This window comes from Thamnophis elegans, chromosome 13, assembly GCF_009769535.1.
Source record: "Thamnophis elegans isolate rThaEle1 chromosome 13, rThaEle1.pri, whole genome shotgun sequence".
NCBI lineage: Eukaryota > Metazoa > Chordata > Lepidosauria > Squamata > Colubridae > Thamnophis > Thamnophis elegans.
This window is the reverse complement of record NC_045553.1, coordinates 1,165,301-1,190,750: the sequence shown is the minus strand read 5'-3', so window position 1 is coordinate 1,190,750 and position 25,450 is coordinate 1,165,301. Positions and strand designations below refer to the sequence as shown.

The 25,450-nt window shown below is 52.7% G+C and overlaps 1 protein-coding gene across 5 annotated transcripts in view; it reads right to left on the bottom strand.

The window, feature by feature from the left end:
* Window positions 1–1,293: 1,293 nt before the first annotated feature.
* ATXN2 (ataxin 2) overlaps window positions 1,294–25,450 on the bottom strand; it is a 50,061-nt gene continuing 25,904 nt past the window's right edge. The window contains exons 8-25 of one of the 5 annotated variants that reach the window (XM_032229063.1): window positions 25,066–25,263; window positions 23,717–23,895; window positions 21,453–21,653; window positions 18,442–18,645; window positions 17,726–17,923; window positions 16,737–16,850; window positions 15,176–15,246; window positions 14,757–15,064; window positions 12,509–12,572; window positions 11,987–12,139; window positions 11,706–11,772; window positions 11,388–11,572; window positions 10,530–10,662; window positions 7,427–7,480; window positions 4,373–4,518; window positions 3,654–3,881; window positions 2,858–3,026; window positions 1,294–2,028 (exon numbers count right to left, since the gene is read on the bottom strand). In XM_032229063.1, coding sequence (XP_032084954.1) covers window positions 2,000–2,028; window positions 2,858–3,026; window positions 3,654–3,881; window positions 4,373–4,518; window positions 7,427–7,480; window positions 10,530–10,662; window positions 11,388–11,572; window positions 11,706–11,772; window positions 11,987–12,139; window positions 12,509–12,572; window positions 14,757–15,064; window positions 15,176–15,246; window positions 16,737–16,850; window positions 17,726–17,923; window positions 18,442–18,645; window positions 21,453–21,653; window positions 23,717–23,895; window positions 25,066–25,263 — 2,701 coding nt within the window. In that variant the 3' untranslated portion in view covers window positions 1,294–1,999. The remainder of the gene's footprint in view (window positions 2,029–2,857; window positions 3,027–3,653; window positions 3,882–4,372; window positions 4,519–7,426; window positions 7,481–10,529; window positions 10,663–11,387; window positions 11,573–11,705; window positions 11,773–11,986; window positions 12,140–12,508; window positions 12,573–14,756; window positions 15,065–15,175; window positions 15,247–16,736; window positions 16,851–17,725; window positions 17,924–18,441; window positions 18,646–21,452; window positions 21,654–23,716; window positions 23,896–25,065; window positions 25,264–25,450) is intronic. The other 4 variants (XM_032229064.1, XM_032229060.1, XM_032229061.1 and 1 more) reach the window with 4 other exon arrangements.

Genomic DNA, 25,450 nt, shown 5'->3' with positions numbered 1-25,450 from the left:
TTCTGGAGTTGGAAGTTACCACAAGGGGCCACGATTGGAGACCCCCGGTTTAAGAGAATGACCTCTGCACTCGGTGGGGGGGGACGGGACTGTCCAGTTGTATTCCACCCAGGGGGGGTTTCTTCGGACTCCTAACAGGTTGGCCTCTGCTGGGACAGAAGCCCACCCAGGAGGGGGTTGGGTGGGTCCCACAGCTTGGTTCTTTCAAATAAATTTCAAAATAATAAAAAAAAGAAAATCAAACTGGTCTTTTGAGGAAGAAAACCGTGCGTTCTTGTTCCGCCTCTCTCCGTTCACTTACAGAAGTCTCGATCTGGTTCTCATCCCTGGGAAATCCTGATATTTGGATCTGCTCCTTCCTTAAAATAAACTCTTCGGAGGTTTTTTCGGGGCTGGTTGTAGGATCTCTTTAATTCTCCTCTCTACTCTCAGCTGCTCCTGTTGGCTGAATTCTAACAAAATATGCTTTCTAGCTAAGAGAAAAGATGAAGGTAGTCGTATCTCTTAGTGTAGGAAGACTTGGGATTTCTAGCATTAATAGCCCGTATAAATTGGACCTCGGTTGCCTAGCTCAGTGGTCTCCAACCTTGGCAACTCTGTATAAATTGGACCTCGGTTGCCTAGCTTAGTGGTCTCCAACCTTGGCAACTCTGTATAAATTGGACCTCGGTTGCCTAGCTTAGTGGTCTCCAACCTTGGCAACTCTGTATAAATTGGACCTCGGTTGCCTAGCTTAGTGGTCTCCAACCTTGGCAACTCTGTATAAATTGGACCTCGGTTGCCTAGCTTAGTGGTCTCCAACCTTGGCAACTCTGTATAAATTGGAACTCGGTTGCCTAGCTCAGTGGTCTCCAACCTTGGCAACTTTAAGACCTGTGGACTTCAACTCCCAGAGTTCCTCAGCCAGCAAAGCTGGCTGAGGAACTCTGGGAGTTGAAGTCCACAAGTCTTAAAGTTGCCAAGGTTGGAGACCACTGGCCTAGCACATCTTCCTTGCGGGTCTGAAGGCTGAGCTATTCAACCATGTGCCAACATGTTGGGAGAAAGAAAGAAAAAGAGAGGGAGAGAGAAAGGAAAGGAAAAGGGAGGGGGAAACCAAACAGATCACACAGATGCCAGCAGAAAAGGGTCAGTTTTTAAAACTTTTTTTTATTTTTATGATTATTATTTTTTTAGTTTTTATTTTATATTATCTACAAAGTAAGTTTTTCTCCTTAACTTAAAAGTTAGACCTCTGCCTTTGGGGAATGGCAGTGCTTTTCCCTCTCAAAACATGATTTGCTTTTTTTTTTTATTTTTTTATAAATAATAAATCCATATCCATTTGACCAATTTCTTTCCACCCCCCCCCTCCCCACAAAACCTCTTTTTTTTAAAGTTTAGTTAGCGGCAAAAGGGATTTTTAAGAGTCTTGATTTTTTTCCCCATAATTCTATTTGCTATTATTATTATTATTTTTTAGTGAGAACAAGCGGCGAGACTCACCATTCCCGTTCCTGTTCTTCTTAAAAGCTCAGGAATCGGGAACTCCGAAGGGCTGTTTTTAAAAAATAAATAGCTTTTCCAGTTTTTTTTCCTTTTCCTTTTTCTGCAAGCGAACTGGGGTGGGGGGTGGGGGGAAGGGTGGTTTTTAGTTTATTTTGACGCAAACCCCTGGAATCCTGGAATCGTCCCCCGGAGGGAGAGAGGCCTTTGCCTCTGCCCCAAATTTCTCCCACGGAAAATTTGGGAATGCTTTTGTAGCCTTCCTACCGGATGGGACACACCTGGGCGTTTCTTTAGGAAGAGTATTTTTTTGTTTTTGTTTTGCTCTCCCCTTAAAAAGAAGTGAAATACTAAGGGTTTTTTTGTTGATTTTTGTTTCGTTTTTTTGCTTCTGTTTCTGTATGCTTCCAAGTTGGATGAAGCAGGAGAAGAAAGGAAGGAAGGTATTTGGCCTTTTTTTTTTTTAAAAGAAAAAAAAAACAAAAAGAGGGATCCAGCCTCAGTTACTCCGGCTTTACAACTGTTGTTGATGGTGAGTAGGAACTGAAAGAGAGAGAGAGAGAGAAAATAAAAATGGGGGAAAAACAAGGAATGTAGAAGATCTATTTTTTTTCTCATATATACATTCACAATTATATGATCTCATAACTGTTATTAATAATATGTATTTGTAACAATTTTTTCTCCCCTACAGTTGACAATAGAATTGAAGTTGCTTTCTTACCATCCCATAAACCCATCTTATTTTACAACAGTCCTACTTCTTCTTCCTTCCTTCCCTCCTTCCTTCCCTCCTTTCTACTCTCCTTCTCTCCTTCCTTCCCTCCCTCCTTCCCCCTTCCCTCCCTCCTTTCTTCACTCCTTCCCTCCTTTCTTCTCTCCTGAATGTAGAAGATCTAAATGGCCAAAAAAAAGTGCATGAATTTAACCCCGTATTCCTCAGTTTGGGCCTCTTGAAGGTGGGTGGACTTCAACTCCTGGGAAATTGCTGGCTGGGGGGATTCTGGGAGTTGAAGTCCACCCATTTCAAAGTAGGCTGGCTGGGGGATTCTGGGTGTCTTTTTCAAGAGGCCAAGGTTGAGAAAAACACTTCACTCTCTCTCGGTCAACAGATTGTGTCTTCGGACCCTCTCCCAGCCCCAGCTCCCTCCTCTCTCCAACAGCTGGGGGGGGGAAGACAAGGCTCCACAGATGGAAATCGATCTCCCCAACCCCAAAAGGGCTCTCGGGCAACAATGCCCACAAGGGGCAACTTCTCATGCCGGGCATTAACAAAGCAGGGACTGTGGTGCCCGGCCTCCCTCCCTCCCGCCTTCCCCTCTCTCATGCCCCTGGATTCCTTGCTGGCTGTGCGGGTGGGCGCAGGGCTCACCTGAAGGGTGTGTCATATAGGGGAAGTGGGTGGCGGTCGACACTGGAATGTGCTGCAGTGCGCTCTGGGCGATGGCCTGGGGTCCACCGGGCGGCGGCTGCGTCGTCATGAGCATCACTGGAGCATGGGCAGGCGGGTGGGAAGGGGCCATGCCTGACTGCACATGGGCCTGGGAGAAAGGGAGAGGTGGTCAGGAGACCCCCCCCACTTGGGGGCCACGATCTCCCCCTCCCCGTCCACAAGGGCTCCTCTTCTCTCGCCTGGGCGAAAGAGGAATCTCCCTCGTGACTCGCGGTGCGGCTGCTCCCTGCGGTCTGAGCTGTTGGAGGGGCTTAATTCCCTCAGGGGTAGCCCATGGGGCTCCAGGATAACCCCCCCCCACATACACACCCTCCCTCCTTGCCCCATAAGCAGCAGGCATGTAAGGAAGGCCGGAGCGGAGGAAAGAGGTCGGGAAGCAGAATTTCACCCATTTTGCCCTCCAAACTCCGCTCCAAACCCTAGTGAAACTAAGTTCAGAGGCTTTCAGGGAACCACAATGGAAAACCCCCCATTGCAAGCAACACACCCCCCCCCCTGGGCAGGAGGGTCTTCTCCGTCTCCCTCTCCTCCTGCCGGGCCCCACTTTGTCCCAAGACCCTCCTGTGCTAGGCAGAACTTCCCGGGTGGGCCGAAGTCCGGCCATGACTGGCTAGCGGCAGGAGAGACGGACGGTGGGGCTGGCCAGAGCCAGGTGGGTTGAAGCAGCCGAAGCGCGGGGGGGGGGGGCAAAGGGGCCTGGGAGCAGCTGGGCTACCTGGGGCACGTGGGCCATGTGGGGGGGATTGGTGTAGGCCGGCTGCACGTGGGACGGATGGATGGCGAAGACGGTCTGCTGGGCGGTGGGGAAGCTGCTCTGCGGAGACTGGGCACTGGAGCCGGGCGTCATGGAGGGAGGCGTCGGGGCCAGGCCGGTGTGGTAGAGGGCCGACTGCTGCTGGGCGTTGCTCAGGTGGAGGGCCTGGGCCGCCTGGTGCTGGTGGGCCTGCGGAGGAGAGACGGTTAGCGGGGGGGGGGGGTGTCACAGCCATCACCGGACTCAGGCGAGACAGCTAGTCCTCGACTTACGGCCAGAATTAGGAGCAGCGTGGTTAAGTGAGCTGCACCTTATTTTATGACCATTTTGTATGTGGGGGGCAAGCAAATCACTGCAGTTATTAAGTGAATCACGTGGTCATTAAACAAACCTGGCTTCCCCCATTTGCTCGTCAGAAGGCCACAAATGGGAATCATGTCACCACCACCCCCCGCCGGAACACGCAGCCGTCCTGAAGACACTTGTTTCCAGTGCCATGTAACACTGAATCGTCACTACACAAATGGACGTTGTAAGTCGGGAACTTCCTCTATCGGACAGACGTTCCTCCCAACGTTTGGCCCTACTGGGAGCCCTTACCCTGCCTGTTCCCCCGACCCCATCCCACCCCCCTGGGAGGCAGCTTGCCTTCCACCCCACACGCCGAGGAAAGTGCTTACCTGCACGGGGCTGGGGGCTGGGTGATTCCCCCCATGCTGCGTCTGTTGCTGCCCTGTGGGGGTGGCCGACTGCTGCGGGTGGGGGCTGTGGGGGTGCAGGGTGGCGCTGGGGTGGGCGTACTGCTGAGCGAGAGAACCGGTGGAAACTGGGGGGAGAGAGAAAAGAGGGATGAAAAGGCCATGAAAGCGGGGGGTGGTGGTGGTGTTCAGGCAGCCACTTCCCCCGCCTTTGGGGGTCCGCCTCCTGCTTCATCTAAAACAGGGCTGTCCAAACTTGGGAACTTTAAGACTTGGGAGGATTCTGGGAGTTGAAGTCCACAAATCTTAAAGTTCCAAAGTTTGGACACCCCTGTTTTAAAACATGATGAGGGGGGGTCTCACCCCCTTGGCTTCACCCTCCCACTTCTTCGTGCATGGAGGAAGATGGGGGGGGGGCTTTAAGGCAGATAATGGTTTCACAGACCCACCAACCAAGGGGGTGGGGTGTCAAATGCCTCCCCCTCCCCGATTCCTCGTCCTCCAAGCTCACGCTATTCCCTGAAATACCCTCCTGGTTTTCTTGGGCGGGGGTCCTGAACAGCTCAGTGTTTCTCACCCGTGTTCAACTTGGGAAAGTGGGTGGGCTTCAACTCCCAGGATACATGGTGGAGAAAGACTACGCTGGATTGGACCACACCAAGGGGCATCTCCAAATTCCAGTTTATCCCGAAGCCAAGATTCAAGATTTAATAAATTTGTATGCCGCCCAATCCCAAAGGACTCCGGGCGGCTAAAGCCAAACTGCTTCGGACCCCCCCCGCCCCAGGAGAAAAATCCTGGCTCACCCCCCCACTTCCTTCCTTCCAGTTAGAATTTGCAGTCAAATCTGGCAGGGAGAGAAAATTTAGCCTTCATCATGTCCCTGCTCTACGGATCGAGGAAACCCCCCCCCCCGAAAAAAAAGCGGTGGGGGAGAGGGGCACAGACCTGGCCTTAAGAGACACACCCCCTCCCTCGGCACCTGCAAATGTTCCTGCTTTGCACGGAGCAGAAATATGACGGGGGCACCTCTCTGCGCCTGCCCCACTCCCCCCACCCCCCAAAAAAATGATGCCTCAAAGGAAGTGGTTAGGAGACTTAATTCTGCAGAAGGAGAAGTGAAAAAAACGAAGGTCAGCAAAAAATGGGAGACAAGAAGGAAGGAAAAGAGAAAGTCGGAAAAGCCGCCTGCAAAAGCTCTGAGTAGCTACTCCGAGGTTGGGGGGGAGGGGACGGTGGAGACGGAGAAAGGCTAATTGTGCAACGGAGGCCGGAGCCCACTCCAACCGGAATCCTGGAGGCCGGACGTTGCCAAAAAATGTGCTCGGAGGAAACCGCTGACCACGACTCAGGCCGGAGACGGCCAAACTTGGTTAGATGGTGGTCAAGAGCTTTGCCCGAAGGGTTAGGAAGCCTGGCCCTCTTTCCCAGCATCAACAGCCCCTTTATGGCCTGGGGACTTCAACTCCCAGAATTCCTGAGCCAGCACGGGATTCTGGGAGTTGAAGTTCCCAGGCCATAAAGGGGCCATTTCCCCTGGTCCCACGGATGGAGTGTGCGGGGGGCTCCATTTCACAAGGGGGCTGGTGGGAAGGGGCTCAGGACCCCCAGGGGGCATGCCAGGGTTGCCCAAGGGAATAGAAGGGGGGAGTAGATGCTGGGGAGGGGGGTGTCAACTCCTCCGGGGCGGGGGTCGTACCCCCCATTCAACCTGCTGCATAGACCCTCCGATTGACCGTCCTGGGGGAGTTGGAGCCGGCCTCTTGGGGCAGTTGGGAGACCCCCAGCGAGGGGAGAAGTTGTGGCAGGATGAGGCTCAATGCCCCACTTACTCCCTCTCTGCTCAGAGTGGAAAGGAATAGGGCGGAGGAAAGGGATTGAGGGGGAGGGGAGGCAAGCAGAGCCTACTCTACCCTACACTCCTCCTACTCTACCCCTTACTCTACATTACCTTACCTTCCTCCTACTCTACCCTACACTCCTCCTACTCTACCCCCCTTCTACTCTACTCTACCCTATCCTCCTCCTGCTCAACCTCCTCTACTCTACCTTTCCTCCTCCTACTCTACCCCCTTCTACTCTACCCTATCCTCCTCCTATTCAACCCCTTCTACTCTACTCTATCCTTTCCTCCTCCTACTCAACCTCCTCTACTCTACTCTACCCCCTTCTACTCTACCCTTTCCTCCTCCTACTCTACCCCCTTCTACTCTACTCTATCCTCCTCCTACTCAACCCCTTCTACTCTACTCTACCCTTTCCTCCTCCTACTCTACCCCCTTCTACTCTACCCTATCCTCCTCCTATTCAACCCCTTCTACTCTACTCTATCCTTTCCTCCTCCTACTCAACCTCCTCTACTCTACTCTACACTTCTCCTACTCTACCCCCTTCTACTCTACCCTTTCCTCCTCCTACTCTACCCCCTTCTACTCTACTCTATCCTCCTCCTACTCAACCCCTTCTACTCCACTCTACCCTTTCCTCCTTCTACTCTACCCCCCTTCTACTCTACCACCCTTCTACTCTACCCTATCCTCCTCCTACTCAACCTCCTCTACTCTACCCTATCCTCCTCCTACTCAACCTCCTCTACTCTACTCTAATCTACTCTACCCCACTCCTACTCTATTCTACCCACCTAGAGTAGCAGGTTAGGTAGCAAATAAATGTATTAATAACCACAAAACCATGAGAAACAAACGCCGGTGAGCAGGACTTTTGGTGAAGAGGCCTCTCTTTCCCATTGGAACCTAGCCTGTTGGGTCATTTTACCTGTGTTTCTCTGCCAAACAGAACCAGGGGTCCCTCCGACAGCTTCCTTCGGCATCTCTGGAGACCCTACAAGTCCACTAACCCCTCAACCCCTGCCCCCCACCCCCCCGGAAGAAAATTTCTGTGTGCCGAGAGGAGATTTGGGGCAAAGGGTTTAGTTAGGGAAGGGCGTCTGATTCCCCCCCCCCCCACCCTTTTACGGACAAGATTCGTGCAACGTGTAACATCCCGGTTAGTACAAGAACAAAATCCTCAACTCACTGGCAAAGTAGAAAGAAGGGCCTGTCTCCTTGCTGTAGGGAATTTTGGGACATGCTGGATTTGAGAAATAAAAAGGGAAATTAGCCACATGCCACAAGATTAAATAAAGCACCACTTCCAAGCTGCTGGGAAAAAGTTTTAACAGTCAAATTATCCTTTTTTTTTTTCCATGCACAAACCAATTTGCAATTTAAATAAAGAAGTTTTAAGAAAGTTTAAACCACAGATTAAGATTGCCATTCAGGATTCGTTACAATTAAGACGTTTCATCGTTAAAAGTCGTTTTGCATACGATTAAGACACAACGGGGGGAAAAAAAATTAAACAGGATTCAAAAAACGCATTTCGAGCAATTTGCAACTGAGATGACAGAACACTTGATTACGATCCGGGAAAATCAGCCCTCATTTCCCCCCCTGCAAAGCCCCTTGCCCAGTGGATCCTACTGGATTCCCAACAGAGAGAAAACCAGTCGGCAGAGAGGGAGAGAGAGAGAGAGAGAGAAACCGGATATGGGAAACCACTAAAAATCAGAATACAACGCAGAATCTGCAGAATGTTGGTTCACAGATTTGTCTAAATGGGGGATTGGGAGTCAATCTGAGCCAAAGGCCTCGCATCTTTTTGTGAGCTGTGATTTCATGGAAGGCACCACTCTCCGTTCCCTCCGGAGAAAGGAAGACGTGAGGATTTACCGTTTCTTTGGTCAACTGTACTTGAGAGACCGCCTACTGCCAATCACCTCCACGCGACCTATTAGATCTCATCGATTAGGCCTCCTCCGAGTTCCATCTGCCGGTCAATGCCGACTGGCAACCACGCGTAGGAGAGCCTTCTCGGTGGTAGCTCCGACCCTCTGGAACGATCTCCCCGTGGAGATTTGTACCCTCACCACCCTCCAGACCTTCCGCACAGCCCTCAGAATCTGGCTATCCTGTCAGGCCTGGGGCTAACACTGTAACCCGCCCGAATGGTATGAATGTTGTGTTTGTTAATTATGTATTGTCTTATATGTTAAAAAGTTTGTCTCCCCCTCCCCCTTGGATTGTGAGCCGCCCTGAGTCCCCCCAGGGAAAAGGGCGGCATATAAATAAACTTCTATCTATCTATCTATCTATCTATCTATCTATCTATCTATCTATCTATCTATCTATCTATCTATCTATCTATCTATCTATCTATCTGGTTCAGAAGATGGCAAACACTGCAGGACGGAGATCGGGAACCTCACACCGTTTTAATTTTGCAGAGGGAGAGATGTTAAAGTAGCGTTTCTCAACCTTGAGAAACGGTACATATGAATGCTGTTGCCCCCCCCCCCCAAAAATATGTATGACGACTTTTGAGATTTTAACCAGGATTTTTCTCCCTTTCCAACAAGCTAAAGATCGTCATAACACTGTCAGGATGGCACCCTGCCAAGATGGCAACCTCTAAGGTAAAGGTTCCCCTTGCATATATGTGCCAGTCGTTCCCGACTCTAGGGGGCGGTGCTCATCTCCGTTTCAAAGCCAAAGAGCCAGCGCTGTCCGAAGACGTCTCCGTGGTCATGTGGCCGGCATGACTCAACGCCAAAGGCGCACGGAAGGCTGTTCCCTTCCCACCAATGGTGGTTCCTGTTTTTCTACTTGCATTTTTTAACCTGCTTTCGAACTGCTAGGTTGGCAGAAGCTGGGACAAATCACAGGAGCTCACTCCGTTACGCGGCGCTGGGGATTCGAACCGCCAAACTGCCGACCTTTCTGATCGACAGTCTTAGCCACTGCATCCCCCACAACCTCTTAAGTAACCTTAAATACCCCTGCCTGAGCCCCCCTCCCTCAAAACAGATCCTCTCTCCAGCCTGCGAGGGAACCACCAGGATCATCGTGATTTCACCCCCTATGACAGTTGGGGGTTCAGGGGTTTCTGCCCCCCACCCCCCACCCCATGCAGCCTGTGTCAACAAGACGGCTGGGCTTCCAATGGGGATGTGGGGGAGTTTTTAACGCAGAGGAGTTAAGATAAGCGGCCAATGAATGTGGTAAACAGAGCGATGAGGAAGGCTGAATTGGGTGGGTGGGTGGGTATCAGGTAGAGAAGGGTCTTGGGATTCTCCTAACCAGGAGCACCCACAGCTTGGACCCTCTTTGCAAGGGGGCTGCCTGCTTGCTGTGGGTCGCAGGGATTCTGCCATTTCTGGCACCAGCTGCACCCTCTTTGTAGAGAAAGGGACAAAAGTGAGGAGGAAGAGTAATATCTCTGTCTTTTTTTAAAAGTTAAAATCACGGGAACCGAAGTTTGTTAACAGGAGACGCTTCGTGGCTTCTCCTCCAAGCCACTCCGTCGCTTGAAATACAAGAATTTAGTTAGGCAGAGAGTTGTTGGAAGGGGGGGGGGCTCCCCCCTCTCCCACCCACCCCCCCGGCCTTCCTCCTGCCCTAAGAGCCGGCCTGAGGGTGTCCCCCACTTCCCGGGAACCGATGCTGGCATTGGGGGTGTCTGAGCCCATGGGAGCCTCTGCCGGAGGGAAACACAGGCCTTATTCATGGATGAAGAATCGCTCGGGCGCTTCCTGCCTGGGGAGGGGGCCTGCAGGCCCAGCTGAAGCCGCCGAGAGGAAGGGATTGTTCTGGGGGAGGGAGGGGGTGCAGGAGGACGGAGGGAGACCCATGGTCTCGCCAGGAGAGAAGCGCAATGGGGGGGGGGCACCCGTGGCGGGAGGGTGGCCGAGGGCCCTTCTCCATCAGCCTTGGGGTCTGCAAGACCATTTCATCCGCGAGGGTCTGGGGTCTCCACCTTCATACATGCTGATAAGGAGCGTGGGAAGCGGCTGGGGCAGGAGGGAGGGGGGCAAATATCCAGAATGTTCCGAAGACGGATCAGAGACTGAAACGGGGGGCCCACGGGGGAGCTTTAGAAGTGTACTTTATTCTTCAAACCAGCATCGTTTGAACAGTGGTTTCGTTTTCCCGGACAAACTCAAAACACAAGTGCCGTTTTTCCTCTCCTCTCCTCCGCAAACGCGCTGCCCTGCGTGGTGGGTGGGTGGGTGGTGGGCGTTAAAAAGGGCGTGGGGTAGGTTTTTTTGGTTTAAAAAAGAATGGAAATCACGTCATCCTACCATACATCGCATGCGTCTGTTCGTGGGCCCCGTACTGGGTGGCTGGAGAAGAAACGAGGCCCGGCTGTGGATGGGCGGGCGGCGCCATCATCCGAGCGTTGCCCGGAATGACAGGGCTGTAGACGTGGGGGTGCTGTGGGGGAGAAGGAGAAGGAGGAGGAGAAAGAGGAGAAGAGAGAGAGAGGGAAAAAAGAGAGAAAGAGAGAAAAAGGGAAGAGTGAAAGAGAAAAAGAAAGGGAAAAAGAGAGAAAAAGAAAGAAAAGGGGGAAAAGAAAGAAAAGGAAGAGAGAAAAAGAGAAAAGGAAACGGAAAAAGAGAGGAAAAGGAACAGGGGAAAAGAAAGAAAGGAGAAAGGGAAAAGCAAGAGGAAGAGAGAAAACGTAAGAAGGGGAAAAGAAAGAAAGGGAAAAGGGAAAAGCAAGAGGAAGAGGGGAAAACGTAAGAAAGAGAAAGAGGAAAAGAAAGAAAAAGAGAAAAGAAAGAAAGAGACAAAGGGAAAGAGAGAGAGAGAGAGAAAAAGAGATTGTGAGGCTGGATACACAAAGGGGTTTTTAGCCCCACATGAAGATGCCTACAAGGCAGCCTTCAACCGGGACCCCTGCCCCATCTGAAGCCACACCAGCCGCCCCCCATCTGTTGACAGGGGTCGTCCCCCCCCCCCAGCATGGAGGCTGAGCAGTGTGGGGGGGACACACAGCAGACCCTCCCCCCATAGACTCCAGAAGCTGCTCACAGTCCCCCCCTCCATTGGGGGCTCCCACAGCCACGAGGGACCCTCCAGGGAAGCCTTTTGCTGGGCTGGGGGGGGGGGGGGCTCGGTCAGTCCGGGGGGGGGGGGCAGCATGGCTGAGGCCGTACCTGAGACTGGTAATGGGGCAGGTGCTGCACCAGAGGCTGGCTGGGGAACTGCTGGGGGCTGTAGGTGACGTACTGGGCCGAGTAGGCCGGCGGCGTGGCGACCATGGGGGCCCCCGCGGCCGAGGCCGGGTGCATCAGAGGGTTGTGCGGGTGAGGCTCTTGTCGCTGCTGAGGCATGTTGGCCACTGTGGAGACAGAGAGAAGGGAGGCACCTCCAGGAGGGCGGCCGGGGCCCAGCTGAGCCTCCGCCCCCTTGGGGAGCTCTGCGTGCATCCCAAAAACAGGCCCCGCCCCTCCCCACCCCCGTGCTCTCCTCACCTTTACCTGCTCGGTAGGTCTTGGCCTGGTTGACCGGCATGGGAGTCATGGGGATGGGATACAAGGGCTGGAAGGGAAAGTGGACAGGCGTTAAAGAGCTCAGGCCACACCGGGCTTCCTCAACTGGACGCCAACTCCCGGAACCCCTCCAGCCAGCAGGGGAATCCTGGGAGTTGAAGTCCACAAGTGGGCCGAGAAGAGCCAAGCGTCTTCCTTGCCCTCTCTGGGGGGCTGCCTCCCCCTCCTTCCCCAGGGGGGCTCCTCTGGGCCCCTCCCCTCACCTGGACGCCTGGGCTGACCGGAACCGGGTACATCATGTTGGGGGCGAAGCACACGGGCTGCGTGTAGAGCGGAGCAGGCTGCTGGTGGCCCACCATAGAGGGGCTGGGCTGGGCTTGTGGACGGGGCGAAGTTGGTGTGGTGGAAGGTTTGGGCTGGAGGAGACAGGAGGGGACGAGAGGGCCGCTCAGGGGAGGCTCCGGGGGCCCAAACAATCCCCCCCCGGGGGGACCCCCAAACTCCCCTTCCGGGATCCTCTCAGAGTCACAAGGGAGGTTTTCTGTGGGCCCCAGGGGTCCCAAAAGGGGATCACCAGGTGACCCTGGGACACGACGGCGGTCGTAAAGATGAGTCTGAATTTCGTTCATCCGACCGTGTTAAATTCAACTGTTGTAAGTCAAGGACCTCTTAGTTCAGCTTTTCACGGCAACTGTGGCCGCCAACCAATCTTGGAGAATTTGGGGGAGCTGCTTCACCCCCTCCCCAAAAGGGAGAAATCTCTGCTCTGGAGGGAGGGGGCTCACCTGGGCAAAAGACCGGGGGTTGAACTCCTTCGCATGGGGATTCAACGTGGATTTTCTGACTTGTCTGAAGGGACAAAAGACACACAAACACTCATGTACGAAAGGCCAAGAAAGGCCCACCTTGGGCTGGTGTTCGGGGGCTTCAGGCTGCACATGGGAAGGGATGGGGGAGCGAACGGAGGAGAGGACGGATGGAAGGAAGGGAACGAGATGATGGATGGATAGATGGATGGAAGGAAGGGAAGGAGATGATGGATGGATAGATGGATGGAAGGAAGGAAGGGAGAGGATGGAAAGAAGAAAAAAGGGAGGAAGGGTTGGATGGATGGAAAGAAAGAGAGGATGGATGGATGGATGGAAGGAAGGAAGAAAGGGAATGAAGGAGAGGATGGAAGGACGGAGAGGATGGATGGATAAATGGAAGTAAGGAAGGGAATGAAGCAGAGGATGGAAGGAAGGGAACAGAGGAGAGGATGGATGGAAGGAAGGGAAGGAGATGATGGATGGATAGATGGATGGAAGGAAGGAATGAAGGAGAGGAACGAAGTAGACAGTGGAAGGAAGAAAAGAAGGGAGGAAGGAAGGAGAAGTTGGATGGATGGATGGAAGGAAAGAGGATGGATGAATGAATGGATGGATGGAAGAAAGGGAACGATGGAGAGGATGGATGGAAGGGAAGGGGAGGATGGATGGATAAATGGATGGATGGAAGGAAGGGAACGAAGCAGAGGATGGAAGGAAGGAGAGATTGGATGGATGGATACCGTATATACTCGAGTATAGGCCGACCCGAATATAAGCCGAGGCACCTAATTTTACCACAAAAACCTGGAAAAGTTATTGACTCGAGTATAAGCCTAGGATGGGAAATGCAGCAGCTACCGGTAAATTTCAAAAATAAAAATAGATACCAATAATGTTTTTGAATATTTATTTCCTCCCCTGGAGTGGGGAGGAATTGGGGATTTCATAGTATCCTTCCCCTGGAGTGGGGAGGATTTGGGGGATTTCATAGTATACTAAGTCAGAAATAACATTGCTGCGTAGCCAGGAGTGTGTCTCAGTCACTTAAACCTCATACATAAATCATTGTACGAGGCGCTCGACGGCGCCTCTTACCTGCCGCGGGTCCCACCAGGACCGGCCAGAGGCACAGCAAGCTCCGGAACCAGAGTGGGAGCCTCCGCCGCATGGCTCAGCTCCGCCAGGGACGCATCCGGCAAGGGGAAAGTGGGGTCCCCTCTCGCGCAGCGGGTGGAGGGCGCGGGGCGGCGGCAGGGCTGGGCTGCCTCCGGGTCCTGCCTCCCGGAGCCCTGGGGCGGCCGCGGGAGTCCATGGGCGGCGGGGCTCGCTCGGCTTCCAGCAGGGAGGAGAAGGGGGGCTTCCCGGAGCCGCGCGCTCGGCAAGCTCGCCGCTCAACTCAGCGCCAGCGCGCCTTCATCTCCGAGCGCCCAGCGGAAGGGTCAAGCCGCTCGCCTCGGAGCCGCTGGAGCTGGGACGCCGCCTCCGCCGCGGAATTTGCTCCAACTCAGCCGCTCCGGCCCATTGTCAGCCGGCTGGTCCCTGCCTTCCCTCCCCTCCTCTCTCTAGCTTAAAGAGACACCGACTTGCCTCGGCTGGAGGCCGGGCACGGGGAGGAGTTGGCGCCAGCCCGGGGAGGGGGCTGCGAGCGGGCGGGCGGGGGGGACGGGAGGTAAAAGGCTGGATGGGTTTGGTTGCCAAACCGAGGCGGCTCGCTCGGGGCTCTTCCCTCTCTCCCCACGGGTGGGCAGCGGCCGGAGTTCCCACAAATGCCGCTCCCCGCATTTTTCTGGACGGGGTCTCGCAGGAAGGAATCCCCTCCTCCTCCAACAGGCAACAGCACTGCCGGATCCAGTTGTAGACTCGAGTATAAGCCGAGCCGGCTTTTTTCAGCCCAAAAAGTGGGCTGAAAAACTCGGCTTATACTCGAGTATATACGGTAAGTGGAAGGAAGGAAAGTAAGTAAGAAAGAGAAGGGAGGCCTTGGCATAAAATGACATGATACAAAATAAATAGAATTAATATAGCAAAGAGAAAGGAGAAACTGAATCCAGCCCTGGAGGCCTCCGGTCCACAAATGGCAGGCTGCCCCCTGGTGGACAAACGAAGCACCTACCACCCCTCCCCCTGCTGTCCCAGCCTTCACCAGAGGCTCAGTTGGGCAGAAGAGACACCCCCCCACCCCCCCAGCAAAGCTCGTCAGAGCCATTCCATGCCCCTCACTCACTCGGTGGCATCCTTCTTCTCGTCCTTGTCCTCCTTCTCCTGCTTGGCCCCGGGGCCCAAGGTCTGCACCCCCTGGGAGGTCACCTCCGGCGCAGCCTTCGGCTCGGCCAGGCTGCTGGCGGGCGAAACACTGGGGCTGTTCTGGGCGTTGCTCCCGCCGGCTAAGGGGGCCACGCTGCTGCCCGGCTCGGCCGCCGAGTCTTTAGGGCTGGGGTCCACCTTCTCCTTGGGGGCCTCCCGGACTTTTTCGCCCTCCCGGTTTTTACTCAGTAGCTGCTCCACCATTTCAGGGTTGGAACTGGATTGTAACTGGGGGTGGAAAGAGAGAAGAAGAAGAGGGGGGGGGGAGAGGGAGAAAATGGATTTATTTCTTAACCTGGGTCTTACAGACAGGGGGGGGGGACCCGCCAGAGTCTTTACCCTAAAGTCGTTCTTGAATTTCTTCAAATCGTCGATCTGTTTTCTGTGTTCTAGAACCGCCGGAGAAACTCCTGTGGGAGGGGGGAGAGACGCCAGTTATTCCCCTGGGGGCATCCCAATTCCATCCACACCAGTGTTGTGTTCCGGATCCCATTCCAACTGGTACGGATGGAATGGGCCAGCCAGCATCCACATGGACGCGCGCAGCACGAGTGCATGCATCTTAATGCCTCTGCAATGCTCCAGCTGCTCAGCGGAGCATCGCACAGGCGCTGTACGGGCCATGCACAGAAGTGCCAAAGACTTAAGAACGGTAAGGAGCTCGGGCGGGCGAATGGTCCCTCCGGAGCACCGTACCGGAACGGTATCCGATGTTCCGGGCAGACTCCGGTACGCCCGTACCGGGGCGTACCGCATGCAACCCACCACCACACGGCCGTAGGGATGGGGCAACGGTCGTAAGTGCAAGGACCGGTTAGAAGACCCATTTTTTCTGTCGCATCCTAACTCGAAATGGTCACTGAATGAATGGCTATAAGGGGGAGGACTGTCTGTACTGAGACTTTCCCCAAATTATTCTGCCAATATTGAGACTTTCCCCAAATGCCGATAGATACGTTTCCCCGCTGAAAATGTTCTCAGGGGTCATCTATACGTTGGCACCTCGGCAGCCTACCAATGTGCCTTTTTTAAAGTCCAGGAATATGGGCCTTAAATGGCAGTGCAGTATAGGCTTTCTTGCCATTGTACATCATCTATACACCGAAATTGGTTAATAAAGCAGCGATAAAGAGAATATTTGGAGCTCCAGGTTGAGCTGCGGGGGGCCCTGGCTGCTCCCTGAGCTTGGTAGTTTTCTTGGGAGATGTTTCACGACCCAATTAGGGGACGTCATCAGTGTTAGTAGGGAGTGTGGAGTTTGCTACAGCTCCTCGCACTGATGATGTTCCCTAGTTGGGTTGTGAAAGGCCTGCCAGAAAACAGCCAAGCTCAGAGAGCACGCAGGACCCCACAGCCCTCCTCCTCTCTCTGCAAACCCCACTCCCTTCTAGCACTGATGATGTTCCCTAGTTTGAGGTTCGAGGTTCATTTTATTTATATGCCACCCTATTCCCAGCGGGACTCAGGGCGGCGCACAAACCCAAGGAGGGGAAGGGAAACACAAAAACTGCAACAAAGTACAAGGCATTTAAAACAACCAACAGCCACATGATTCGAGAGGGGAAGGGAACTCATCGACCCCAGGCCTGCCGACACAGCCAGGTTTTAACGGCTTTTCAGAAGGCCTGGAGAGAGGTGAGGGTCCGAATCTCTGCGGGGAGCTCGTTCCAAAGGGCCGGAGCCGCCAGAGAAGGCCCTCCCCCGGGTAGTGGCCAGATGACATTGACTAGTAGACGGAACCCGGAGGAGGCCGACCCTGTGTGATCTAATGGGTCTTTGGGAGGTAACTGGCAGTTGGTTCGTGAAAAGTCTGCAAGAAAAACCACCCAGCTCGGAGACCACCCAGCACCCCAGAAACCTCCGCATATTGGCAAGAAGGACCCCCCCCATCCCACCTCACCTTTGCCTTCCGGCTTGCTAAAATTGGGAGAAGCTTCAGTGGGCTTGAGATGTTCCTTGGCTGCAGCAGGGGAGGAGCCGCCCTGCCTCGGCTCATACAGCCGGGAGTCTTTTGCTAGGAAGGAAAACCGGGGTCACCTCAGCCGTGCCAGTCCAGAGCCTGGCTGGCTTCCCCACGCACAGCAGCATCCCGACAACCCAAGGGGCAGCCGGCAGGCCGGAGAGCAGGTGGTCGCCATGCCACTTAAAAGTCCCCCCCGAGTGAAATGTGGCGGATAGAAGAGAATATCTGCAACTGTGTTGGAATGCGGGGTCCTTGGGGCCCTCTGATCTTGGGAGTTTTCTTGCAGACCTTTCACGGCCCAAGTAGGGAACGTCGTCAGTGCGAGGGAAGGTAGCAAACCCCCCACTCCCTTGTACTGATGACATTACCAAACTGGCTCGTGATAACGCCTGCATAAGAAGGCCATTAAGATGAGAGAGCCCCAGGAACCCACCAGTCCTCCTCCTCCTCCTCCCTCTTCTTCTTCGTAGATCAACCCCTCTTCTGACATTGATGATGTTACCTAGTTGGGGTATGAAACGTCCACAAGAAAACCCCCGAAGCTCACCGAGCACCAAAGACCCCCACAGTCCTCCTTTTCCTCCTCTTTCTTGCAAACCCGCCCTCCCCTTGGGGCACTGATGATATTAGCCTAGTTCGGCAATGAAACGCCTGCAAGGAAAACCCTTCAGCTCAAAGGACCCCCCCACAAACACAATTCTTCCTCCATCTATTTCCTACTCTGGAGGAAAAAGACGCCAAATGCTAGCCCTCGTCCAGGAAAACCAGTAAACACACTTCACGTCTAACGCCAAAACTGGGGGAAGCCCCTCTTCCCCGTTTCCTTCTGCATTAGATCATCCTCAGGCTTCCCATTCTGAGCCAGGAACAGCCCGGGGAGAAGAGGGGGGGGGGGGTAGGCTGAAAAGGCAGCCGGGGTCCTTTACCTTCGGCCGATGGGGTTCCTGCCCTGTGGGTGGCAGGACTGGCAGGGGTGGGTGAAGCCGCTGGCACCGGGCTGGCTGCAAATTCGGCCGGGGTGGAGCCAGCTTGGGGGGAAGACAAGGCCGGGCCGGGAGGGACCCCTCCCCCGCTGCTCTGCCTCGGAGACCGGGGTCTGTGCGCCTTGGGGGACGACCTGGTGACTGGAAAGGAAGGAGAGGACAGTTTGTTACGGGGCTCCCCAGCTCTTCCTCCCACTGCGACCTAGGCCAGAAGTGAACCTTAATACTTGTGGACTTCAACTCCCAGAATCCTATTCCTGGTTGGGGAATTCTGGGAGTTGAAGTCCACAAGTGTTAAAAGTTGCCATGCTTGGGCAAGAGATATAAAATTGGCAGCATAGGGCACGAATGCCCACACCACCATCATCTGCTGACCAGGAACTTCCTAAGACACGTGTGACGCAGCAACCGGTATTTCTGATCATGCGTGTTTGTTGATAGCCTCGAATTCAATTTGGCCCTCTTGGTGGGGCCAAAATCCCCAGCCAACCTGCCCAAAAGATTCCTCGTTACAAGGGAGTTGTGTTAAGGGCATGTCTGGTGTATTCTGTCCCCAAAATGGACCACGGGCAAGGAGGCCGGTCTGGAAATTCAGGGATGTTTTCAACCCCAATGTTTGGAGCAGGACATTCCTTGGCGTGTGCCAAGCTTCAACTTACCCCCCATGACCACCGAGGACCACGTCCCACCTGAAGAGCCGCCTCGGGCCGAGGAGGAAGAGGAGGAGGAAGAAGAGGAGGAGCTGGCTTCGCCCGGCACATTGTGGGAGACGAATTCTAAGCCGCTGGAGATGACGCCTCTCCCCGCCGGGACTCGGTGGCCTCGCGGGTGCCGCTGCGCCTTGGGAGACATCCGGGGGGGTCCTGGAAAAAGCCACACGACCCCCAAACCGTGAACACCAGGCAAAAGCCCCTTCGAACCCTCCGCGACAGTCCACCAACTGCATTTCAGCCACGTGGCCATGCAGGTAATGCTTCACTTACGACCATTTGTTTAATGAACGTTGGAAGTTACGGCAGCCCTGAAAGAAGTGATTTATGACCATTTTCTCACACTTACGTCCATTGCAGCATCCCCACGGTCATTTGAGCAAAATTTGGGCGCTCGGCTTCCAAGGGAGCCAAATTGGCTTACAGCCGAAGGGGAAAAATGTCGTAAAAATCAGGCACGATTCACTTAATGTCGCTTTGCAACAGAAGTTCCAGTACCCAAATGTGGTCGTAAGTCAAGGACTATCTACACGGGGTTTCACCAGATTTAAAGCAAGCGTCTTCCTCCCTCACGCCTCTTCAGGGCTTTGCAAAATGCATTTATGAAACGGGGCATCTCTTCCAAAATGTCCATTTTCAACGGATTGTTTTCTTGTTTTTTTTATAACTCCCTGCAACGAAGGGAATCTCCAATATTTTTTCCATAGGATTTCTTCATGGCCATCAGAGTCTGACCCTTATCCATCAGGAGGGTGAATCGATCGCCTGCTCCTTCAAAACATACCATATTTTTCGGAGTATAAGACACTCTAAAGCAGTGGTCTCCAACCTTGGCAACTTTAAGACCTGTGGACTTCAACTCCCAGAGTTCCTCAGCCAGCAAAGCTGGCTGAGGAACTCTGGGAGTTGAAGTCCACAAGTCTTAAAGTTGCCAAGGTTGGAGACCACTGCTCTAAAGTATAAGACGCACCTGGGTTTTGGGGAGGAAAACAAGAGGGGAAAAAAATCTGCCTCCCAGCCATTTGCCTCCTTGCAGCAAACAGCAAACAGCTTGTTTCAGTTTTAACACAGCCTGATTAGCACAAGCAGCTGATTGTCGGCCTCCTGACCATCAGCTGTTTCAGGCTGCAGGGATTGCCATAGACTACTGTCGTCTCTGCGTCCCCCAATTTTGGCCTCCGCATCCCGTTTTCAGCCTCCGCACGCCCCGTTTTTGGCCTCTGTGCACCACACAGGGATCAGAATGGGTGGAAAATGGGGTGTGCAGAGGCCGAAAATGGGACGCGGAGTCCAAAATTGGGGCGCACAGAGGCGGCAATAGGCAATGGCAATCCCTGCAGCCTGAAACAGCTGATCGTCTGGAGGCCGATCCAACCAACCATCAGCTGCTTGCGCTAATCAGGCTGTGCTGAAACAGAAACTGAAACAGGCTGTTTGCTGTATAAGACGCACCCAAATTTTCACCCTCTTTTAGGGGGGGGGGAAACAAGTGTCTTCTACTCCGAAAAATACAGTATATTTAGCTGCGTTTTGGTTCTCTAAATTTGGCTCACGATGTTTCCCTGCAGGACACCAAAAACAACATTGCAAATCATCCAACTCAGCCAAAAAGACTTTTCAGGAATCACCACAACTTTAAAGGGAACACAGAGACCCCATGAAATTCTACCTGTCTATTCTCCCAGAAAAACCCTGCTCTTCAACGGGAATTTGCAAGAAGTAAAATCTGAAAGGGGAAATTTCTGATGAATGTGCGAATAGGGAAGAAGGAAAATCTTGTGTCGAAAAGAGTGGAGGAGCGAACGGTCACTTTGTGAGGACAGAGGGAGAGATACCATATTCTCATCTGGGGTGGGGCAGAAACTTAACATATTGAAGTCCCCGAATCTTCTCCAATTTGACCTACAATCTCCCTCCCACCCAAACAACCTCCAGGATCCCCCTTAACTAATTTATTTATTTCATCTCAAAAACCTTCCAAGCTGCATTCTGGAGCAAAATTCATAATTCATCAAAAAGAGAAAATAAACTGGGTTTTCAATTTAACTCGGTTTCTCAACCTTGGCCACTTTAAGAGTAGTGGAGTTCGACTCCAAGAATACCCCAACCAGCGAGTGGCCAAGGTTGAGAAACACAATTGAACCACACATCTGAATGGACCCGTCCGTTCCGTGACCCATCAAAACTGTGCCCGATTAAACCGCGTCGCTGACGTCATCAACAGGGCGACAACAGTCAGCGCGGAGAAAGAAGGGCGCTTTAAATAGCGCTTTGAAAGCAAGCCGATTCAACTTAAGGTAAGGGTTAGGTTTAGGGTTAGCTTTAGGGTTAGGTTAAGGGTTAAGGTTAGGGTTAGGTTTAGGTTAAGGGTTAGGATTAGGTTAAGGGTTAGGTTTAGGGTTAGGTTTAGGTTTAGGGGGGTTAGGTTTAGGGGTTAATTTTAGGTTTAGGGTTTACAGCGTGCTTCTGTCTCCGCACTGTTGTCGCCCTGTTGATGACGTCAGCTACGCGGTTTAGTCGGACGCGGTTTAGTCGAGCGCGGTTTTGTGATGGAACCGTCCGTTCTGGTGGAAAGCAACATGAGCCCTGAAGATGGCTTGGAGCAATGGTCCACCTTAACCCTTGAGCCTTCTCGTTGGGGAAGAAGGGATTGGGGAAGCCGTGAGACCTGGGAGCAACCGTCACAAAAAAGCTGTTGCATCTACAGGGCCTTCGCTACACCACGAATGGTGCTTCTTCTCCTCTTCCCACAGCTTGAGAACAGGGCCAACTCATTCCAGCTTCTTTGGAGCGAGGAGATCAACCAGCCAAGTCTTCTCCAAGAACCCAGGCTCCCCTCTGACCCGCCACTCGCAGAAAAGGGGGGAGGGGGGGAAATAAAACACAAAGACAAAAATAAAACGCAAACTCATGAACAAACCAAAAAGAAATAATTTTTTTTCCCGTGGTTATATTGGTACCTTCTGAAGAAATGCGTTTAGGCAGTGTAGCGACGGGAGCTGGAGAGCCATGGTCAGAGGGGTGAGGCGGGGGCCTGGAGGACCGCGAGGGGGGCCTGGCGGGCGGCCTCGTAGGGGTGGCTGCCCGTGGTGGAAGAGTGGTGGGAGCTGACTGGTAGCGAGGAGGGCGAGAGGAAGGAGATGGACAGGGCCAGGGAACACCTGACAGAACAAATGAGATGAAGAAGGAAAGCATAAAAAAAAACGAAAAGCAAAATGAAAATCAATATGGGGGGTGGGGGGCTGGGGGGAGGTGAGGGGTAAAGTAAAGATGACCAAAATGATTTTTCTCATCATATCTTTTTCAGCCCCCCCCCTGGGGATTTCTCCACGCTCCCACCAAACTTGGGGAAGGCAATAGCAATAGTTAGACTTATATACCGCTTCATAGGGCTTTCAGCCCTCTCTAAGCGGTTTACAGAGTCAACATATTGCCCCCAACAACAATCCGGGTCCTCATTTCACCCACCTCAGAAGGATGGAAGGCTGAGTCAACCTTGAGCCTAGTGGGATTTGAACAGCCGAACTGCAGATAGCAGTCAGCTGAAGTGGCTGCAATACAGCACTCTAGCAATAGCAATAGTAGTTAGACTTATATACCGCTTCATAGGGCTTTCAGCCCTCTCTAAGCGGTTTACAGAGTCAGCATATTGCCCCCAACAACAACAATCCGGGTCCTCATTTCACCCACCTCGGAAGGATGGAAGGCTGAGTCAACCCTGAGCCTAGTGGGATTTGAACTGCTGAACTGCAGTCAGCTGAAGTAGCCTGCAGTGCTGCATTTAACCACTGCGCCACCTCGGCTCTTATCTTAAGACTAAGGATCGTATCTTAAGACTATCGTCTTCTAGGTCACCATCAACCACCAAGGGGTTAAATAAATCCAACTTATTAGAAGACACCATGGAGTCTAGATCATGCCCGTCCTCTGGAGCCCACTTCCTCATCTGATGTTCTGGAGATGATCACAGTGGAGGCACCAAACCCTCCCACAGGCTGTGGTCGCAGGACTTCAAGTCCCGTGGGTTGAACGGTGGCGGTAGAAGCTAGCGGTTTCACAGGGGGGTTCTTTAAATAGATAGCCCCCCCCCCACCCTGACTGCTGGGTCCAGGTCTTCCATGGGTAGAGACAAGGCAGAAGAACAGAAGTCCGCGCCCCCCCTTTCTCCAACCATAGATGTTTGCTGTCAGGGTACGCTTCCAATCTACGCAACCAATCTTCCCCCAGCTCGGAGCATTGTCCTCCTGACACCAGAAGGAAGTTCTCAACCTTGGCCACTTTAAGACTTGTGGACTTCAACTCCCAGAATTCCTTAGCTGGCTGAGGAATTCTGGGAGTTGAAGTCCACAAGTCTTAAAGTGGCCAAGGTTGGAGACCCCTGCTCTAGAGGGCATGACTCCCAAACCAACTTCCCAAGCCAAGTCCTCTCTTCCCCATCACCCCCCAAAGTCCCAAAGGCTACTGGTGTGGGCCCGGTTGTGTGAATGGGCAACACCCATACTTCATTCAGTCCGAAGTCGCCTGGAAGTCCTCAGTTATTTGATGCTTCCCAAATGACTCCATGAAGAGTTTCAGCCCCTGGTAGAGGAGTTACCTTCTCCTCCACTTACCTGCAATACTGCCCAGCCGCCCTCGTCCCTACCCTCGATTGGCACACCTTCTCCGCTTCCAGAGAATTCTACGTTCTGCAATTGGGCTCCAGACCTCATCCCCCACCACCACCACCAACTTAGGACGTTAGCTCAAGGGACCGTGCCTTAATGTTTCTTATAAGAGGAGAGAAGGCCCAAACCTTCTGTAGTCAAACTACAAAGAACTTGAAAATGGATGGACTTCAATTCCCAGAATTCCCCAGGCAGGGTAGCTTCCTTGAGGAATTCTGGGAATTGAGGTCTACCCACCTGGAGTTGCCCAAGATTGAGACACACTGCTTTACAATTCAGTCTGCTCCAGGGGTGCAGATTCACACACCCCCAATAACTTTAGGCCCCATTTCAGCTAAGGCAGTGTTTCTCAACCTTGGCAACTTGAAGATGTCTGGACTTCAACTCCCAGAGTTCCCCAGCCAGCATGCTGGGGAATTCTGGGAATTGAAGTCCGGACATCTTCAAGTTGACAAGGTTGAGAAACACTGAGCTAAGGGATTTCAGCTACTCTTACAGGGACGCAACGGTGGCCCTCTTCCCAAAGGCCAGGTTGGGGGGGGGTCAACGGGAATACTTGCCTCCATTCACGATTCTCTGGTCGGTGCCCGAGTTGAGGCTGTAGTCTGGCGCATGAGAGCCGGGTCTGGGCATGGAGGGGCCCGATCCAGATGGTCCAGCCCTGGGGGAGTTCTGCCTTCCGGCGCCCCAAGGGAGAGCGTCTCGATTGCGCTGGCTGGGTGGGATGTACTTGTTCTCCCTGGGAAGGGTGGAGGAAGGAACAGAGGTGCCATTTAAGGTAGGTGATAGGTAGATGGAAGGGAGGGAGGACTGATTCAAGGGAGAGAGAAAGAAGGAAGGAAGGGAGTGAGGATTGATTTAAGGGAAAGAGAAGGAAGGAAAGAAGGAAGGATTGATTGATTTAAGGGAGAGGGGAAGGATTGGCTTAAGGGAGAGAGAAAGAAGGAAGGAAGGATTGATTTAAGGGAGAGAGAAAGAAGGAAGGAAGGATTGATTGATTTAAGGGAGAGGGGAAGAAGGAAGGAAGGGTTGATTTAAGGGAGAGAGAAAGAAGGAAGGATTGATTTAAGGGAGAGAGAAAGAAGGAAGGATTGATTTAAGGGAGAGAGAAAGAAGGAAGGAAGGATTGATTTAAGGGAGAGGGGAAGAAGGAAGGATTGATTTAAGGGAGAGAGAAAGAAGGAAGGATTGATTGATTTAAGGGAGAGAGAAAGAAGGAAGGATTGATTTAAGGGAGAGAGAAAGGAGGAAGGAAGGATTGATTTAAGGGAGAGAGAAGGAAGGAAGGATTGATTTAAGGGAGAGAGAAAGAAGGAAGGATTGATTTAAGGGAGAGAGAAAGAAGGAAGGATTGCTTTAAGGGAGAGAGAAAGGAGGAAGGAAGGATTGATTTAAGGGAGAGAGAAGGAAGGAAGGATTGATTTAAGGGAGAGAGAAAGAAGGAAGGAAGGGAGGTAGGATTGATTTAAGGGAGAGAGAAGGAAGGAAGGATTGATTTAAGGGAGAGAAAAAGAAGGAAGGAAGGATTGATTTAAGGAAGAGAGAAGGAAGGAAGGATTGATTTAAGGGAGAGAGAAAGAAGGAAGGAAGGATTGATTTAAGGGAGAGAGAAAGAAGGAAGGAAGGAAGGAAGGATTGATTTAAGAGAGAGGGGAAGAAGGGAGGATTGATTTAAGGGAGAGAGAAGGAAGGAAGGAAGGATTGATTTAAGGGAGAGAGAAAGAAGGAAGGAAGGATTGATTTAAGAGAGAGAAAAAGAAGGAAGGATTGATTTAAGGAAGAGAGAAGGAAGGAAGGATTGATTTAAGAGAGAGGGGAAGAAGGATGGATTGATTTAAGGGAGAGAGAAAGAAGGAAGGGAGGGAGGGAGGGTCAGTCCCAAGTTCTCTGCCGTCCCCCTTCCCCCTACCTGGGGGCTGCCAGGGATCCCTCTCGTTCGGCAGCATTTCGCTGAACTGCGGTGTATTTTTCTTCCTCTGACCGGTCATCGTTCTCCAAAGCCGCCCGAGCCTTGTATTGGGCGCTGGATTCGATTTCTTCTGCTAATTGGGTCGCTCTCGCTTCCCGTTTTAAATAATCTTCGGAATTATCTCTTTCCAGGGGCACCCTAAAAACAGGGGGGAGAGATAAGGGGATCCATCTGTGACCCAGAAAAAAAATACGTATCTCCATGGATGACACTCTGAGGAATCCCTGGATGAGAAGATTCACATCCCAAGGAAAACAAGGGTTTATTTAGCCAGCCTTTCTCAACGTTACGCCACTTTAAGAGGGGTGGACTTCAACTTCTGGAA